General features: G+C 28.5%; 3 protein-coding genes across 4 annotated transcripts in view; 2 read left to right on the forward strand and 1 right to left on the reverse strand.

Annotated features, from left to right (window-relative positions):
- Positions 1 to 9644, forward strand: part of LOC129972262 (pancreatic triacylglycerol lipase-like) — a 28732-nt gene extending 19088 nt beyond the window's left edge. Inside the window, exons 7-10 of the mRNA XM_056086329.1 lie at positions 187 to 450; positions 6347 to 6467; positions 8932 to 9135; positions 9510 to 9644. Coding sequence (XP_055942304.1) covers positions 187 to 450; positions 6347 to 6467; positions 8932 to 9135; positions 9510 to 9615 — 695 coding nt within the window. The 3' untranslated portion in view covers positions 9616 to 9644. The remainder of the gene's footprint in view (positions 1 to 186; positions 451 to 6346; positions 6468 to 8931; positions 9136 to 9509) is intronic.
- Positions 9628 to 16516, reverse strand: LOC129972263 (beclin-1-like). The gene is made up of 2 exons (XM_056086330.1): positions 16378 to 16516; positions 9628 to 11373 (listed from the first exon to the last, which is right to left on the reverse strand). The coding sequence occupies exon 2, from the start codon at positions 11352 to 11354 to the stop codon at positions 9963 to 9965; it is 1392 nt and encodes a 463-aa protein (XP_055942305.1). The 5' UTR covers positions 11355 to 11373; positions 16378 to 16516; the 3' UTR covers positions 9628 to 9962.
- Positions 16517 to 16777: 261 nt separating this feature from the next.
- LOC129971470 (polyhomeotic-like protein 1) overlaps positions 16778 to 20440 on the forward strand; it is a 29846-nt gene continuing 26183 nt past the window's right edge. Inside the window, exons 1-2 of one of the 2 annotated variants that reach the window (XM_056085267.1) lie at positions 16778 to 16994; positions 18842 to 18994. The gene's annotated coding sequence lies outside the window, so the exon portion shown is untranslated. The remainder of the gene's footprint in view (positions 16995 to 18841; positions 18995 to 20440) is intronic. The other variant, XM_056085266.1, reaches the window with a different exon arrangement.

Genomic DNA, 20440 nt, shown 5'->3' on the forward strand with positions numbered 1-20440 from the left:
GTCTATCTTGGCCCTGCATAGTTACCTCTTTTCTAATTTCCTTCTTTAACATTTGGAATGATTATCGACCTGGTCCGAATATTATAGGATATCTTGTGCTACTAAGGTAATCTGAAGATTAGTTTTATCTAATCAATCGACTAATATAGGTAATCCTTATAACTTAGTAATTTTTCATTCCAATAGTTGCCCGCAACCTTGTGGTGTGCGATCATTACAGAGTAATCGATTACTTTATGGCTACTATTCCCAATCACTATGGCTGCAGGCCAGTTGGCGTTGCCTGTGATTCTTGGGAGAATTTCGTGGCCGGGAAATGCTCCGATTGTGCTGTGGATGGAAGTCAGTGTGCCACCATGGGTTTCCGAGCAGATGAGAAGAAAGACATCATCAAACAGCATCCACCAAGGAAATTCTATTTATATACTAGTGCCAAGTCGCCTTTCTGTGGTAAGTTGATTACTCATTTTCTTTATATTATAAATGCTGCGATCAAGCTGGCTCTATTAATGCACTGTCCATAACGCGTGATAATGTTGGCCAGCGTTTCTCAACCTTTCAGTATTCGTGGCCCAGTTTTCAATCATAATATTTATCGCGCCCCCCGCTTACAATAAAATGCATACTACAATAATGTATATTGAGTATTTTGGATTCTGTTTTTAAATTATTTTTAACTAACTGCCAAAACAAGAGTAAAAGTGAGCGAACGTTGCGAGAAACCACATCTTGCATTTTGGATAAGCGGGCGGTGAACAGATGAAGCTAATGAAAGCGGAGAAAATTTAAATATTATATTTGAAATGAAATCCAAACTGGAAGATAAAGTTGACGGAATATGAAAGTAGAAAAATCCATCAATGAAAGTTAACCTAGACGGGGTGAGCTAAATTTAGAAACTGGGAAGAAATTTTTTCGAATAATAAAAGAAATAAAACAGAAGCATGACAAAACAAAAGTGAAAAAAATAGGAATGTTTGTGGAAAGGAATGTTTTCTCATAAGAAGAAGGAAAATATTCGATAACGCAAGTTTCAATTTCAGCCAGTCTCATTCGAGTCGATCCTTTTATCGCAATCGAATCTATCGTAAATTTGTATGTTATATATGTTTTCGTGTTAACTGCAATTCACCATATAAAATATTCACGGCAGCAGATTTATGCAGACTCATGAATAAATTTTTAAGCGGAAGTAAGCAAGCATTAGACGATAGTCAAGCATCAACAAATACACAGACGAGCATGGTTCCGAAAATAAAATCAAGGAAATATTCTCAAGAATACTTAAATTTTGGGTTTACCCGTACTGAAGTAAATGAAGAAGGAAGGCCCCTGTGTATCATTTGCTCAAAAATGTTGGCCGCAGACAGCATGAAACCTAATAAACTTAAATGACATTCGGAAACGCTTCACAGTGAGTACGTCAACAAACGCAGAGAATTCTTCGAATTAAAATTAAAATCATATAACAAGCAAAAATCATTTTTTAAAGAAACTTTGTCTGTGAATAAAAAAAGCTTTAATTGCATCTTACAATGTTCATATAACATAGCCAGATGTAAAAAACCTCACACCATTGGTGAAGAGCTTATTTTGACAGCAGCAATTGAGATTGTAGTAACTATGTTTGAAGATATTTTTTCAAAACAATTGGAGCCCATACTTCTTTCAAATGATACTGTTGCCCGTCGAATTGGCGATATAGCTGAAGATGTACAGTGTCTGCTTTTCTCGAAGTTGCGTGACAAATTGTTTTCAATACAGCTTGAAGAAGCAACAGATAGTAATAAAGATGTTCACTTATTTGCCTATGTTCGAATTTGTGATAATATGTCAGTAGTAAGAGAACTACTTTTCTGCAAACCAATAGAACTCAAAACATCAGCGCTCGCATTATTTGCTATTTTAAATGATTTTATGACCGAGACAAAATAGAATTGTAAAATTGCGTCGGAATATGCACCGATGGTGCTCATTCAATGTCCGAAAGATTCCAAGACATACAAGCACTTTTAAAACAAAAATCGCCTCAGTGCACACATTGCATGGTCCACAGAGAAACTTTGGCTTCGAAAGAAATGATTCCTGGTTTGATATTGTGTTAACTACGGTTGTAACTGTTGTAAATTATATAAAAATGAGACCCTTGAAATCGAGAATCTTTTCCGCACTTGGTAAAGACATGGGTTCAGTACATTCAGCGTTACTATTTTATTGCGAAGCAAGATGGCATCACGTGGGAAATTTTTGCAACGTGTTTACGAATTAAGAAAAGAAATCTCCATTTCCTTGAAGAAGAAAACAGACGAGAATTTTCGAGATAGTTTATTTGTGATGAAATTGAGGTACTTGGTCGACATATTTGAGAAATTAAATAACTTGAATCTTCAACTCCAAGGAGCAAATACACATATATTGGATATGAGTGATAAAGTTAATGCTTTTTGTAGAAAATTGGAATTGTGGAGAAGAAATGTAAATCAAAAAACCTAACAATGTTTGTAAATATGGATGATTGTACTAAAACTTATAAGGCTGAAGAAAAACATGTAAAAGCTGTTTTTGTAACCATTGAAAATCATTAAGACATGCTGGCAAAGAATTTTAAAAAGTATTTTCATGCTAACGACAAACTGATAGCGAGTGTGTTAGGGATCCATTTCATAAGACTCCCGAAAGACTCTCAATTAATGCGGAAGAAAAATTCATATACTTCACGACAAGTGGCCGAAACTAAAAGGCAATTTAGTAATAAGCCATTATTTGAATTTTGGGCAGGAGTAAGGATGATTTTTCTGCACTAAAAACAAGGATATTTCACATTCTATTACTATTCAAAATCCTACCTTTGTGAAACTGGATTTTCTGCTGAGGCTTCTTTGAAAACAAAATATAGAAACAGAACTGAGAGTGGCTATTTCTAATACTAAGCCTTCGTTCGAAAAACTTTGCTCTGCAAGACAAGCTAACACTAATAAATATTAAATTTGTTTTTAATTTAGTATGTTTTGATTAAGTAAGTTGTTTTACTTCAATAAGTTATTAAATATGCCGAAATGTATTTTGTTTTCTATGTGTATGTGTGCTTTCCTTTCAGTCAGTTAATCAATTTTTTTAATGATATTTTCTCTTGGATATTCTCGAGCCCCCCTAGGGGGGCGCGCCCCACAGGTTGAGAATCGCTGATGTAGGCGCAGCAATTCCTGTTATAAATTGGAAAAGTTATGTAATATGGCAGTTAGCTGGAACGCAACAGAAAAGTAAGCGAATGAAAAGCTAACTGAAAATACGGAAACTAATATGAGTTAGTCTCGTTTCCTTCGCATTGTGTTTCGCGGAATAATCTCTAATAATCTTAAGAGACATGAAGTGACATATAGCAACTATTATTTTCAAACCCACAAGAATGTTTTTATCTTCTACTGCATTTTAAATATGCGATACATCGAAAAAAAAAAAAATACTTGGGGTATTTTTGACTTTATTGAGGGTTAAGGGAAGGGGGGGGGGAGACAAAGCGAATTTAACTTTTTTTATAGAAAAAAAAATTATATTTATTCCTATTAGCACGAAATGCATAACAACATTTTGACGATTAATTCCTGTTAAAATAGCTTAGTTCTGCGGTAACGGGGTGACCAGGTGTAATTAAAAAAAAAAAAAAAATGTTACGATATCTTTAAGGCATGCTGCAATTCGGAATATCGGAAGTGGAGATATCGATGGAAATACCGATGATTTTTCAAATTAGTCGGCAGGATTGTTTAATTTTTAATGCACTCCATCTGCAGATATTTTAGCGTTTTCTATCAAAAGTGTAAAAATAAATCTAATTCGAAAGCAAGCGAACAAAGAAACGAAAATATTTATCCCTATATATATTATATATCCCTTTGTATAATATGTATCCCTTTATATCTATCCCTATTAGCACAAAATGTCTTAATACTATTAAGTATCTTCACGATATTAGTTTCATTCAGAATGTTGGAAAAAATCGTGGAGATATCATACGATTTTTTGTGCTCATAGATGATGATTTCCTTAAATAAATAGACATGATTTCCACATTGCTTTATATTTAATGCTTTCCATCTGCTTTTTCTATCGACAGTGTAAAAATAAATCTAAATCAAAAGTAAGCGAACAAAGAAACCAAAAACATGAATTGTGGTGGAATGTAGATCGTTATAATCCATGCAGTGGAAGCAACAGGACGTATGTTTTAAGAAACATTTCTTTAATAATCACATTTTACACAAAACAAACACAAGACATTCACGCACGCAGCTTAACAAATCATCTCAGTTTTATCACAATCGCAATGCACTATGGGATGCGTACCTAATCAGGCATCGCCATCTATTATCCAAAAGAGAAGATAGAGTAATGCAACTGCAACAGAATTAGAATATTAACATGTTTTCTACGTTGTCCGCCGCATCATTCAAGCTTACGGTTCACGCCATCTATTTAATTAAATGATCCTTTCTCTACCAAATTCAAAAGATAGAAGGGAAAGGGCTATTCTTTTTAGACAGAAGGTATGAATCACGTATATGAGTGAGAGAAGCGAAAATGTTAATCTAATCAGAACATTATTTTTTAACATTTTAAGGATTTAAATCTGAAAAAGAAATCTTAAATCTTCTAGAAATGATGTTTAAGTCACATATCTTGCTTGTGCCTCTCAGGAGCGAAGCTCAATTAGAAGCAATTAGCTAAATCTCAGTTTTCTCAAAAAATGAAGAAAAGATCGGGATTCTTTTTTTTTTCTCTGTCAAAATCCCATCTTATTAAAAATATATATTTTATCTACCGTTTATTTAAAGATTATAAGTTATTAAATCATGCCATTTAAAAAAAATAATTAGAGTTGAGTTTAATTGATTTGAAACTACACGAAAGTTGTCAATTGCAGGATCCATTCATTTTCTTGCGTTTCGTCTTCGAATTTTTTGTAGTTGACCAAAACTAATTTATATTATGGAATTCATATTCCCCCTCCCCCCGCTCTTGTGTAATATCTTCATTCAGAAATCAGATTCAGCTGAAAACAATCTTTAATATATAAAAAAAACGTGCATAGCATAATAAGTAATAAGAAATTATTCTTATTACTTACTGTGTTATAGTAATAGTCAAATTTAAATAAATCTTTGTACAATCGTTTCTGATTGCTTCGTTAAATGCTTTTACAACTGCACTTAATCCTTCACATTCACTTAGTTAATTTACGGAGTGTCAAAAAATTATTAGAAACGCTCGTGAGATGGCTCGCCGTGTCACCAAAAATTTCAAATCAAGATGATAAAATAGTCATTAAACAGAAAATTTAATCAAGGTCGAATATCGGCTTAATCGTCGCCTGATGGGTAATCTCTATGACTTGTTTACGGAAACTGATGTTCATATCTTCAAAAATTATTATCTCACAGAAATAATTTTTGCATTAACTTAAAACTAAAAAATTACTTTTCTTATTATATCAGTTTCATTTTTAAACACTTTCTCTTTATTTTTAATAATTTTTTTTAATGCAATCATGCTTACTTACATTGTTATATGATGAAATTCAAACTCATCGATAAAACCATTCAACTGAGAGATTTTGCCAATATCAAATTAGAATTTTTAAAAAAAGTTTTTTTTTTTGCACTTAAGTAGAATTTTCATTTTCACCTTTATTTCTTAGTATGCACACCTTTTCATTTGTGCATATTTCTACAATAATTTGCAATACACCGATTCAATTAAATTCATATTTTTCAATCGTATGAAATAACAAGTTGAAATAAGAAAAATCATTTCATATTAATCGCTTAGCAGTTAAAATAAATTATGTGAAAGAACAAGCTGATGGCCAAAGGCGCTTAATTTAGTAGAATTTATTCAGATGAAATAATAACGTTTTTTTTAATCAACTTTTTTCTTAAATTGAAGACAACCATCGAAGTAAAATTCTATCCAAAATCTATCAAAATAGAAATTATCTAATATATTGTACTATCCAATTGATTTTTTGTTTCAGTATGAATAATATTAAAAATTCAATTGGACGATACAGTACATTAGCTAATATCGATTTCCGACATTAATAATGATAATAATTCCCATCATAACGATGTAATTATAATTAATATTTTCCCCTCAGAATAATATTATAGTAAAAAGTGATCAAATAACTACAAAACCAGGCCAATCTTTCCGGTTAGAATAATAGACCAATGCCATTAACTGTGTTTGCACTATAAAATGCTTTTTCCTATATTACAAAAAAAATTATTTATTTGTTTTATGAATAATGTAATTTAGGTCGTACTGTACCCATAATATTTCATTTCAGTTCAGCAGTATCATATTTCCATAAAGCTGAGGGACACTGGATGGGCCGTGGATAATGTTGGAGATATGGAAATTATTTTAAAAGGGCGCTTTGGATCAAAAACTGTAAATATTGATAAGAGGTAATTTTTAGATGTCTCTCTCGTTCATTAATATTTAAATGCATTTCATAAAATCTAAATTAATTAATTTAAACGCATTTTAATAAAGTAGTTGTATGATTAGACATCAATATACAGGGTGATTGATAAAAACCCTTTTAACACTTTCTAGGGCCGTGGGAAGTATGCTTCCCACCAAATTTACCAATCTTTGTATGAAATTATGTAGGTTGGCATAAGTTCTGACAACTTTTTTTAGTAAATGAGAAACTTAGACGCTTCAGTTCTTTATCTCAGACAAAATGATGTGTCTTGATTTGTTACTTAATTATTAATTAACCAAATAAATTAATGAATCAAATTAAATTTATCTAATAAGCTAAATCAATCCCTTTTCTTATTCTAATTTCAAGCCTAAAAATATTTTAACATAATATGACTAGAAAAAAATGGCCCTTTAAAGGGTTAAGCTATTTAAATTCAAAACAGCGTCTTGTATAACAGGAAAGTAACGTGTACATGAAGTAAAATGATTATGTTGAGTTTATTGAGACAGGCCTCTTCTTCTTGCATACAGCCGGCCAGCCCGCCACCACTGAACGTAGCAGTATCAACATGAGACAGGCCTCTAGAGGCGAAATAAGAGTGTTGAATAAATAAAGGAGATCGGCCTTAAAGTCCAATAAAAAAATATACGCAATACCATAATAATAACACAGGAAAAAGCTCGATTACGCTATCTGTAAAACTTGTGGAGATATTTGCGCTTAAATTTATGAACATTCCGTGGATTAAAAAAGGTTTTGCCTTAAAATTGAAAAACGTATTTTTTAGTGTTATTACACGGTGTTTTTCGATCTAATCAATGATGAAGTGAAATTTAATTAACGAAGAAAGTAAACAAAAATAATTTTAAAAACATTTAAAATGGCACTTGGAAGAGGGGGGGGGGGTTAAATCTGATGATACATTTTTCAATTTTAGAACGGACCCTTTTTCAAGCCAAAGAAGGTTCATAATTTTAATCGCTAACATCTTCGCTAATTTTACACTCAACTCCGTTACATTTTTTCCTATGTTTTATGGTATAACATACATCTTTCCAGTTGGATGCTTCGGCCAATCTAATTCATTTTTATAACTTCCTTATTTTGGCAATAGGGGCGCTGTAACTTGATTTAATAAATTCAGCAGTTATTTTACTAAACATACACGTTACTTCCTTGTCTGTACGAGATACCATTTTGAACTTAATGAGCTAAAAGGACTTTACCGATCATCCTAGTACATATTTGAATATCCCTTGCCACAACTATTTTTCGATGGATGGTTATAGTTTCTAAGTAAAATATTTAATTAAAGGACAAAATAATATCTAAAACGTTTTTTATCAGTAATATACAGGTTTAAAATTCTAAAGTCATGTTTTTAGACGTCAATTAAGATGCTCAAAAAAGGTGGTTAAAGAACAGTCAAATTGGGATCGGAAACCAGACAATCGATCTTCGCCATCTACAAGCATTTTTTATACACCTCATGTCAAGAATTTGGTGAAGTTATCTTTATTGTGCAACGACAAAGGTTTAAGATCCTTTAATGGAGAAAATTCGCCAACTGATTTATAGCTTTCTTAGGTAATCATCAAGACAATGATGATCACAATTAAATTTTCTCGGTTCTAACAGTTAAAAAAGTTCCGATTATTATTATAATTATTTTTAAATTGCAGCCAGTCACTCCGTTAACCACAGAACTAAGCTGTATCAATATGGATTATTGTGACTGGCTGAATTTCCGATTGCTGGTTATATCGGAAGGAAAGTTGCATAAGACTTTTATAAACCACTTCAAAGACTTTGAAAGTCGTACCTTTTTTTGATTAGTTCCGTCCAGAAACAAAATCACGTGAACTTTTCATCTGATTGAGCAATGTTCAAGGAGATAAATGCTAGTTGCCAGTATAAATAAGACCTAATTATACTGTTGGACAAAGGAGTGAAATAAAAGAACTAAAAAGGCAGGGGTAGGCGCAAGAAAAAATGTAAAGAAAAAAAAGATTCATGGTCTTAGTGTAGATAGTTCTCTTAAGAATTGATCTTTTGCACTCGGAAAAAAAATTCGATGCATAATTATTCACATAATACAAAGATTTGTTTATTGCTCTGAAAAATAAATATACACAATTGTTTAAGTCGAATTTCTTTGAAAAATTAATCTACGTTTTTTTACCATCCTGTAGCCGTTTTTAACAAACAAAATTGAAATAAATAATTAAAACGTCAAAATGATGCACTGTCTTGTATGGTGAATAAGAGGCACTATCCGAATGCAAAATGTTAAAAACTAGATTCGAAGCAACTTTTATCAAGTGAATGCATAGCACAATTGAACGTACAGCAATACAATTTGCTATATGTTAAAAGAGAATCTTAAAAACTAGAGAAACGTTATTACTCAGAAATAATTATTGATTTGTTTTTTCCAGAAATGTAGCAATCAATTCAGGAATGATTTACAGGACCATAGTTCACACTCCGGAAGACATCGATGTTCGTAGCATCGCTTTCCGATGGGCATGTGCAAGTTTTAAGCTTTCAGAATCCATAAGAATCACAATAAATCCAACAGCAGAGGGGTGTAAACTTTTCTTGCACAGTGTAATAGTCACTACTTACACGACTTCATTGACGTAAGTATATCATTTTTAATTCATCAGAGAATTTTAAAGACGGGTATTTTTGGCAAAACCCTTCATTTTTTTAAAAATTGATACAGTCTCCACAATGGAATACTATTTGAAATAGCAAAACAATTTTACAAAAGGATTGATTTTGGAGCACAAAATATTTTATTCACACATATAGCTAGAATGGTGTCTTAGTCTAGAATTCAGTCAATGGTAATTGAATAGTTTTCATACAGAATAACATAGATAATTAAAAATTTAAATCTTTCATTAATATAAACTTAAAAGTAAACTTGAATAGCCTAAAGCAATTGATAAAAAAAAGTAGATAATTATACTTTGCTTAATTATCAACTAAATTTTAATATTTATTTTAGGAATCCAGGAAAGCAGCTTGTGATCTGTGGACCAAATAGACCTATACCACCCAATGTTTACTGCAATTTCAAATCAGAACTGCACTGTATTTCAGATCTATACTGAACAACACAGATCAACAAACCATTTAATTTATTAAGAATAATTTATTACACTTGTTCACACAACAATTATTCAACAGAGTCAACTTTAAATGAAATAAATTACATGAAGTAATTCAAGTATTATTTTCTAACAAGAGCAGCAGTTTTTTTTCACAAACTTATTTACAAAAATAAAATTTCACTCCTACATGAATAAAATAATTTAATAGGACATATTTCAGTTCATGTAAAAATAATTTGATTTAATTTAGAAACAAAAGAAATTGAACTTCTTACTATACAATATATTTATAATTGTTCATCTTTTAACATATCTTGAATTTGAGTACAACAATAATTATTTATTTGCTATGATGATGGAACTTCTTCATATGGAGGTGGAGCATCAACTGCACTAGAAGTATTGCTTTGAAACTGAGTAGAAACCCAAGCAAGAGCCCATTTTAAATTAGTTAGCATAAATTTAAGTGCTTTTGTCCACTGTTCTTCGGAATTCAATTGGACTTTAATTGAATAATATTTTTCAGTTCTTTTATCAATTATTCTACCTTTCTCCATTCGATATGGCAAATGAAATGAAGCATCACCTTGTTCAACTGTCTCTTTAAATTGTTGCAAACAATCTAAGAATCCTACCATAGCTTGGTCAAACCTATTGTCCAAAACATATCTTATTCCACCACAACAATACAGAGGCAACTGTTGTACTTTATTACCTTCTATGGATTCAATTAAAGAATGATTTCCCATTGGAACTAAGCGATATTTTTTGAATGTGAGATTTATTTTTTTTGCTAACGAATGCAGTAACAGAACCGTTTGGCCCCATGCAGCATTGATTTCGGCCCACTCTACAGGAATATTTGGTAATCGCCCAAGACGAAATCCATTGATTGTGCCAAAATGACCACTGTGCCAAATATGGAAGGTGGCATTAAACACATTTGTTTTACTCAATTTGTCTAACTGACCTTGAGTATACATTATTTGATTTTCAACACTGTGGAGATTATCCTCAGACAATAAAACCTGACGTTGGATTCGGCAATATTCTTGCCACCTCTTGTCCTCCTCCCTTTGCAAAATCTCACACTCATTCTCCAAAGTCCTAAGCATCTCTTTCATTTCACCCTGCTTGACTTCCATCTGAGACAATTCCTCCTGAAGATGTGCTTCAGTTTCTTGATATTTTAATAAATCAGATTTCAATTTATCTAAATCCTCTTCTTCATCTTCCATTTCAAGTTGTTCCTGGAAATCTCGATACTCTTTAACTTCTTCCTCGGCAATCCTCAGCTGCTGATCCATTTGATCAAGTATATTGTCTGTGCATTCTTCACATAAAGGGTGATCAACATCAGAATAATTTGACATCAAATCAAACAGCTGTGTAGTTACTTTCCCAAGATAGTTACTATCAAAAGGTAAGTTGGATAAGTCATCCACAACCATAAAATCACTGCCAGCATCAGTAAATTTAATAGGTAAAACAATCTTTCTCATTACACTGCTTTCATCAGATCGATTTCGGAAAGTCTCAATAAGATCTATTCTGTCCTTTCTATCTGCATTTGGGTAAGGAGGAGCAGTGAGCTCAGACAAAGCTTGTCTATCAAGATCTCTAAAGGAAGAATGTAATTTCAGTGGTTGGCAACATCTCTGACAAGTGAAATTCACTGAGAATGTTCGCTCTTTAGAAACATATTTGTCTGGCAGAGGTATGACAAAATTTGACTCCATTTGTATGCAATATTCAAAACTGGAAAATATTAAAACACATCAATTAATATATTTCAAGAAATAGTGAATGATAAAAAATTCAAACTTTTCATTATGAAATACAATATCAAAAGATAAATGAGTAAAATAATTTTAAGATTGATATAACTACCCACTAAAATAGCAATTTATTACTGTTTGTTTGTTTAATTTTTATCATTTCTATTGGCATTCAGGTCTTATATACACATACATATAAAACTTAATAACATAACAAAGAAATTAATGGAATTGTGAAGAACAATATTTTAATCTTATTTTTATAAATTGCCTGTTGCTTGGTAATCATTGAAATACGATACAGAATAGATTTCTTGTAATGCAATAATTTATATTGGAATAACCTATCATCACTTCCATAATAATTTGTAAAAACACTCAAAAGGATCGTTCCCACTTACAACTTTCCAACAATTCCAAGTACCCAAAATATAGAAGACCAGTGACCATACTATTTACAAAGTGTTTGACTATAAGATAATGGAAAAATGCATGCCAGTCCTATTTATGTTTACTTTCAAGTGGTAAGGGGAGGAAATAGACATGGAGTTAAGGAGCAATATTCAAATCTTTTATTTTTTTTAAAGCAGTGAAATTTTAATCTGAATGCAGATTGATGAGAGAATTATGCTCATCCTAGAATCTGCTAAAAATCTAAACTGTTGAAGAGGGGAGTATAACTGACACAATTCACCAAAGTTCCCTCAAAAGTTTTGTTTCAATTGTTACCTGCTTCAACAAAACATGTTACACAAATAGGATCATGGCAATGAGTGGGCTGGGGAAAAATGCATTCAATGACTTTTTTCCCCCACACTACAGTTAATTATAAAATTACATTGCCATCAGAAACCTTAACAATTGAAGAAGTTCACAAATATAATTGTAGAAACAGTTTTTAATTAAAAAGGCATCTTAGATATATGTATATGCAGCCAGTGAAAGTTTCAAAATTTGCAAAAACGACATTTACAATTATAATTGTAATATACATTACACATATCACAGTGTATATAAATCAAAATTTTTTGAGTAGATCATTCAATCTAACAGTAATTCACTATTAAACATAGCATTTATTAGGTATTAAAAAAATACATAAATAACTACACAGCATTATGAAAAGTGATAAAGTTTCTAGTTGTAAATTATCAAAATTTAATTAATTCTTAATTATACAGAATCTATATGCAAGAAACATAGAGAAAATGAATAATTAATGATCAAAAGGAATTGTAAATTCCTTAATAAGAAAATTATGTTTTAAAACTTTCTGCTTTAGTTATACATGCAGATTGATTAAAAATAGATATATTAGCAGAAATGTGGAAAAAAATTACTGAACATTTGAATTGCTTTAGATTTCTGAAAGCTTTAAAGGTGAAACATACAAAAATATTTTGAATATTTATTAATAATATAAAACAAAAATTTTCATTAAAAATGGTATTGTCAAAGAAACACATTCAAAAATGATATCCAAGTGAATTCAAGAAATTATTCTGAATTTCAAAGCCTGAATTCAAATTGAGACTTGTAGCTAATCAGAGAAAAATACTAGGCTTAAGTTACAACTTCAAGATTTAAGTAAATTAAACACACAGAATTTTCCAGCTGAAATACTGAAGGAAAACTTCTAAATGGGATTTTGGCAAGTAATTAATATAAATTATTTTTTAATTTAAAAAATACTTAAATCTTAATAAATTATTTTTTAAGTAATTAAGTATTTTTTAAATAAAATAAAATAAAATAAAATGTTAAAGTTTTTAATTTATATACACATGTATCATTAAGTAATCCTGCTATATATATATGTGTGATAAAAAAATGTAGCATGGCTTTCACTCCATATATATGCTTATAAAATCAAACACGAAGCACCCCAACTTAAATATTTAAATCTAATTTTCTTGCTACTGTTTTTTTCTCCACCACCAGTTCTGAAAATAAAGGATTAGAAAAAGATTTCTAAGAAATTCTTATAATTTGTCAATATGAAAAACTAATCCGATTGAAAATTTTCAAAGCATATATCTCATGTTAAATTTAATTTTAAAAATTCATTTTTATTATTAAAAGATAATCTCATATTATTAATAAGTGAATATGCAAACATGTAAAAATTTATCTATTTATTGCTGTTGAGAAAACCTTCATAATAAGCCAGGTTATTCAATGTTTTATACTTGATAATTTTATTTCTTGTTCAATTTCTTATACAGAAATGCAATATCTTAATATGAAAAAAGTAAGTCTTCCTAAAACGATACTCATATTATAATTTTTTTTGTTTTATTTCTACATCTGTAATTTCATAGTAACTTAGGAAAAACCATTGAACAAACCCAGTTATGTTTCATTTAATAAAAGAAAAATGAAAATTTCCTACTCTAAATCAATTTTGAACAATTGTTTCCTACAATGACATAAATTAATAACTCAATTCATCAATTAATGAAAAGCAAACTTTAATGAATACAGGAAAGAAAAAACAAACCATACCAAATTATATAAAGCGTGTGTGTGCATTTTAAATTACATTTTTCCAGGCTTTTAAAATTAATCATTTATTATAACTTAAATTCAAATATAAAATTCATTTTATTTGGGACTTCTGAGTTGCACAGGTTTTTAGTTTTATCTACATCTATCAAGTTCTAATTACTGTAACTTTAGCTATTTAATACAGATCTGCTGAAATAAAGAAATGCTTTGCCAGTTTTTTTAGAGAAAAATCCAATCTCATATGCTTAAAAGATATTTCAATACTCTCCTTTTTTTTGTTGCGAGCATTGATGATATGAATACTTTTGGAGATTCCTGGTCATGGTTAAGGAATGAAAATTAAAAATTTTCTTAACAATGAAAAGTTTGTATGGTTATGAAAAAGGTAAAGAGAAAGAAAGGGGGTGCCTCAACTGCCGAATTTCCAGCTCATTTAGCTATATATATTACTTATAATTACAAGCAGTATATATATATTCATATAAGTTAACAGATGCAAATTATATTTAAAACTCTACATATCAAACTTGAAGAATTGGGGGGGGGGGTGTCGATACTAAAGTGCTTAGTTATAGAGTGATTTAAATGCACAATATAACAAGTTTTCATTAATTTCTATCAAAAATGTAAAATATCATTAACTTCTCCAAGAATTTAAAATGATTATGTATGTATATTTTAAAAGATGTAAGTAGTACTGAAAATTGGATTTGTAATCCAGAAATTACAGATAACAAAATAGTACTTTGTGGAATATTGCACATATAAAATCTAAATATGTACATTATTTTTTAAAAGTCAAATATAATGACAGTTATGACGCAAAACTCTGTTTATGATTACAGTGACAATGATGCCAATTAGGAATACAAAAAACACACTTTAAAACTAAATTTACTCTAGCTACAAAAAAAAAAAAAAAAAAAAAGAAATTGAGTAAACACCAACTTTTACACAGTAATTAACTAGTTGCACTATTACAATTTAGAATTTAGATTATACTGTTATAGTAATTTTTATATATTTAAGCATTTTAAATTTAAATCTTATTACTATGTATGTTGAAATTGTTCTACATTTATTTCTACGTATAAGCTAAAGTAGTACAATTTGGTTGTCATTAAAAAAAATAAATTATAAAATGCATGCCGATAAAAAATTTTTTTTAAAATAAAATATCATAAAATTAAAATAAATTTTACTTCTACTAATATGTTATAACAAATTCAAAAGATTTATAGAAGGTAATACAATAGCTACGGTTTCTGCAAAGAAAGTTAGGAAGGATATCAAAGGTTCTTTTTAAAGATAGATTACTATTTCATGAAACATCTTTCACTCAATAAAATTATTAAAGGATATACAAAAGAATAGAAGTACAGTGATTTTCTAAAAATAATAAATGTAAATAAATATACTTTGAGGGAAAAATAATATCTATAGTTATTAATGGATTATGAAATCTATATAAATTATAATAACCTAAGTAATTAAGAGCTACTAACAAAAAATAAATATTTTTTCATTTCCTCATATTCAAAACTTGTTCTTTTAAGATATAATCCAAATTTACAATTGTTCCAACTCAAATGTAAAGAGTGTTATTGCTGCTTTTAAATTTTAATATGTTTAAACAAGACAGAATTTTACAAGTTATGTGAATCTGAATCTTTATATAAAATTTTCAAAAAAAAAAATTTTTTTTTTTGAAATAGTAGAAAAAAATATCAACTGGATATTAATTTTATAAAGAAACCAATTATATATATGCAGAAAATTTTCTTTATAAAATATATTATTAAAATGAGATTACCATGTTTTAAAAAAATATCCTATGACAGTCTGAAATCACACATACAACATGCACTTATTTCTATCATTTTTTAATTATAAAAATTATTGGGTAAACTAAAAAGGAAAAACTACTGAACAAGACAATTATTATTGATGCACTTAAAAGTGCCTGCTAAATTGGTTATGATCTATTCTGTAAAAGAATTTAATAGTTTTGCCTGTAATAATTAATATTTCACTTGGCTATTTTTATACCTAAAGCATTTAATCGATAATTAAAATAATTATAAAATTTTGAAAGGTACTTACTTTGATGCAAAAAACAAGAAGATCTAGTATTTTAAATATTAAAAAGCATTAATTAATATTCTTCTGTTTTTATTAATTCGACATTCAAATTATCAAGAGGAATTTCATGAATCGAAACTAAACAATTTGAAAGTTAATTAATCGGAATATTTATGCAAATATATTAGCTTAAAAATAATATTGATTGTTAGAATAATATAAATTATTAAATAAAAAATACATCTATACTGCAAAATGAATTGGTTTGAGTTCATAATTCGCAAGATTAAAAATAAAACGCAAGAGGAGGAACAGCTGTTTTTATGACGTTTCTTAATGCACGTACTTACAAAATAATTTTATGAAAGTAAAATAACACAAAAATAATACTAACAATTATATATAATATCCAGGAAGCCAATTTTTCGAAAATATAAAATGAAATCTTTAGAATTTCAAATACTCTAAGTCTTCTCTTATCCTATTACTCACTCACTATCATCACAATAATACGAACAGAACAGAATACACAAACCTGCTTCATTTCAGTTCAATTCAGGCAATCGGTAGAGCGTGTTTTTTTTAACGTAAAAAGGCTTAAATTATCCAAAAATTTTAATCAAAAATTAATTTTTCCTTTTTAAAATTGAAAAATTATTTTATAAAAACATTTTTTTAAAAGACTTAATGTCCAGCTGATTTGCTTTAACCCTCATATCTATCGGAATTCTGTTTGTCCACCACAGAAATTCCTTTAACCTGTTTGGCAACAATAGATTTGTCCTGTTTGGGAAAGCAAGTTGTAAGCAATTTAGCTTTTACTAGTTTTAATTATAATTGGTATGTGCAGGAATTCTGTGTCAAGATTTGCTGTTTGTAAATTTCAGCTCTTATTTTTTAAGATTCTAAGAAATCAATTTGCATGAAAATTATGTAAAATTAATTTTAGTTCTAACCTCATGAAACTTGAACTCTTGCGTTGGTGACTTCAAAGCGTCACCTTAGAACTGAGTAAGTCATAAATGTTATTACTTACAATTTTGAATACATTTTACTTCATTATTGGCATTCATTTTGTATCTGAATAGCAAAATACATTTTTAAAAATATGATTTCTAAAAATAGTACACTCTCATATGAAAATTGATTTTGTTCGTTCAAAGTGTAACTTATGAACCCTTTTTTTCTAATTTAACTATGTCGTTGCAGTAGATTTTACTTTATATTGAATTTTTAGATGAAGATTTATTGTAAAAGTTTCTCATTCTGAAACATAGCTGACAAAATCAGAGTTATCATATTTTTTTGGTAAAATGTTGCTTTATTTGATACGGTTTGGTAAATAGCACCTCAAAATCAAACGGTTTTAAATTTAGATCGGGTTATTTTATACTTATCTTGTTTTTAGATTTGGGTTAAAATCTGAAAATTATATACGGATAATTGTTATTTGAACTTGAGTAAACAAGAAAAATTAATGATGATTTAAGTTTATGATTTTTAACTAATCTTTTTTATTAATTATATGATTTTAAGTGAAGAAAAACATGTTTATGAAATAAATTCAAAGAATTGCTGTTTTAATTAGAATCCCAGGTAGTGCTTGTTTGGGCAGAAATTATTAGTTGTGTTAAAAATATCAAAATTGTAATTAAAAAAAAATGTTACACATAAGTAGTCTTAGATTTATTTAATTACAAAACTAGGTATGAAGTTTGCTCCTTTTCAAATATATTGGATGACCAATATATAATGTAAATTCCTTGTAGCTTTGTCCATAGAAAATTATGTTAATGTTCAAGTCATGATTCAGTGAATAAAAATATTAAAACCTCTTTCACTCCAAACTTCTATTTTGGCTAGCCAACTTAATGTTTGTCCAAATACAGTAATCAAAAAAGGTGTACAATAAATGATCTGTAACATCCATCATTTTTTACATATAATAATTGACATTAAAAAAATTCATCTGAATAATAGTTTAGAAAATTATCCAAATATATATTTTTTTAAATGTGACTTGGTAGCAAGGGAAATTGAATATCCAATAAATAAAAAATGATTCTGTCCAGACATCAAAAATTGAGATTAAAAGTTTTAAACAGCCAATGAAAGATGGTGGAAGGGGATGATTGATTTTTCCTATTAAAGAATCAAATCAAACTTTAATAGAAAAAAACTTTTTCTATTAAAGAGGCAGTCAACTCTGTTTCCAAAATTTTGGAAATAGTCTCCAAGCAAATCTTTATGCCAAATTTATTTTAATAAAAAATTTCCATACACAAGAAAATAAGATAAATGTAGGGTTTTGTATTAATTTGTTGAATGAACTTGATAAAAAAAAAAGTGATGAAGAGTTGATGAATTTAAAGCATGAAACTCTGTTATTTATAATAATGGAAATATTGCATAGTGAAAAATGGCAAAATGCCTAATAAATTATACAGCCTATCTGTACCAATCTAAAATGCCTGAATCAAAACAAGAATATGTCATTAAAATTGAAAAAAGTTTGTTAATTTAATTTAAATAAAGGCAAATAACTGAAAGTAATGCAATTGTATCTTGCTACAGTTTATTGATTTTCTGTACAAGATAGATTTTTTCATATCTCTTTGAATTTAAGAGCTTTGAGTTGAAAAGGCAAATGCTTTTTTTATATATATTTATTAATAAAATGAATTTAAAATTAAGGGAAATATATATTTATCTCATGGGCAAGGCTCAGTTGAAATGATATTTACTATCAATAAAAAAATGTAAAGGTGGTAAATGTAAAAAGAAAATTCATATACAGCCTGAAGAATAATTTATGTCTTTTAAAAAAGTGTTGATTCATTTGAAGAATTTACCAATAGAAATCATATTTTCAACTGCACATTCAAATCATCTATATCTTGAAGAACAGTGCAAGAAACAAGATGATAAGAAAAAAGAAAAGTAGAACTTGAGAAGGAATAAAATTTAGGGGAAAATAATAAGGGGTGATTCTAACATGGAAGGATAAATCGGTGAGCAAAAGATTTTTTTTTAAAGAATTCTTGCAGTTGTAATAACATGCTTTTTTATCCCCTTCTTGATTTTATGCTTATTATTTTAGTTTTTATATATGTTTATATTATCTAATTTTTTATAAAAATTAAGGCAAAATTAAAGTTTTATGTGTTATTTCATTCAACTTAATTTATCAGTACCAGATTTTTGGCAGATTTTAATTTTAAAATTTGATTTGAAAATTGAGAAATAAAAGAGAAAAAAATAACTTTATAGCTAAAATTATAAAAATTTAGGCATAAAATTTATTTGATTATATATATATTTCTTCTGAATTCTAGACTCAAATTTTGAAATTATTAACATCTACCAGCATTATCTAATGGTGATAAATTAAGTTTTCTGAACGATACGGAATTAGTAATCAATGATTATGGTTCTTTTCTTTAATTTACAATAGTTTTATCAAGGAATGGTACAAGTCTTTTCTTCTCTATCTACTTGAGCATTTCATTTTTTAGCTAATTTTTTTCAAGGATGTGGCCAATTTATTTACTTGTTTGTAATATTTAATAGATTCTAATCAATGTATCATAAGTTAAATTTTTAGAATTTTCAGTTCCTGTATTAATTAAAAATGTTACCATTCTCAATTAATGATGGGGTCTGAATTCTAATTCTAGACATAGTTATATTTATTTTTGAATTTCTCATATCATGTTAGAATACTTTGATTAAAAGGATTTTTTTTGTTGAAGGCGATTTCCAAATTTAATTGGATTTGAATTGAATCCATTAATATCCACATGTCATATTTATTCAGATTTAAAAAATCAATGTAATGAAATAAAAATATGAAGTTTTTATACAGAATAAATAAAAATATTAAGCATTTTTACTATAGATTAAAATATTAATTGCTTTTTAAATGCATCTAATTTTTGATAAAACATGATAAAAAGATTTTTGTTACTCCTTTCTAAAAAATTTTGTTGAGATACTGATGCTTCTAAATCAGTGTTGACATTTTCAGAAATCTTGCATTCATCCTATTTTATTGGTGTTTTTCTTTGTTAATTTTAAGAAATGTTCAGATTTTTATTAATTCTAAAAAATTTGACTAAGTTTTTTTGACCAAAGTAATTTGCATTGTCATTTTTCTTTTTATCGAAAATGGATCTGCTGTATTCTGTAGAGAAATCATTGTTTAAATATAAAAATAAAAGAGAAAATATATTATTAATATATTTAAAAATGATGTGTGCATACACACACACAATTTTTCAATAAGAGCAATGAACTTTCAATAAAGTAAAAAACACCATATGCATAGAAAATAATGGGTCTGCATATGTATACATGCACAAAGATGTTTATTTATTATTATTATTATTTGTCTGTGGTGTTTAAAATTTTTTAGTTATTCTTACTTTTTGCTTTAATATATACACCCTAGATAAATT

This window comes from Argiope bruennichi, chromosome 6 (genome assembly GCF_947563725.1).
Source record: "Argiope bruennichi chromosome 6, qqArgBrue1.1, whole genome shotgun sequence".
Taxonomy (NCBI): Eukaryota; Metazoa; Arthropoda; class Arachnida; order Araneae; family Araneidae; genus Argiope; species Argiope bruennichi.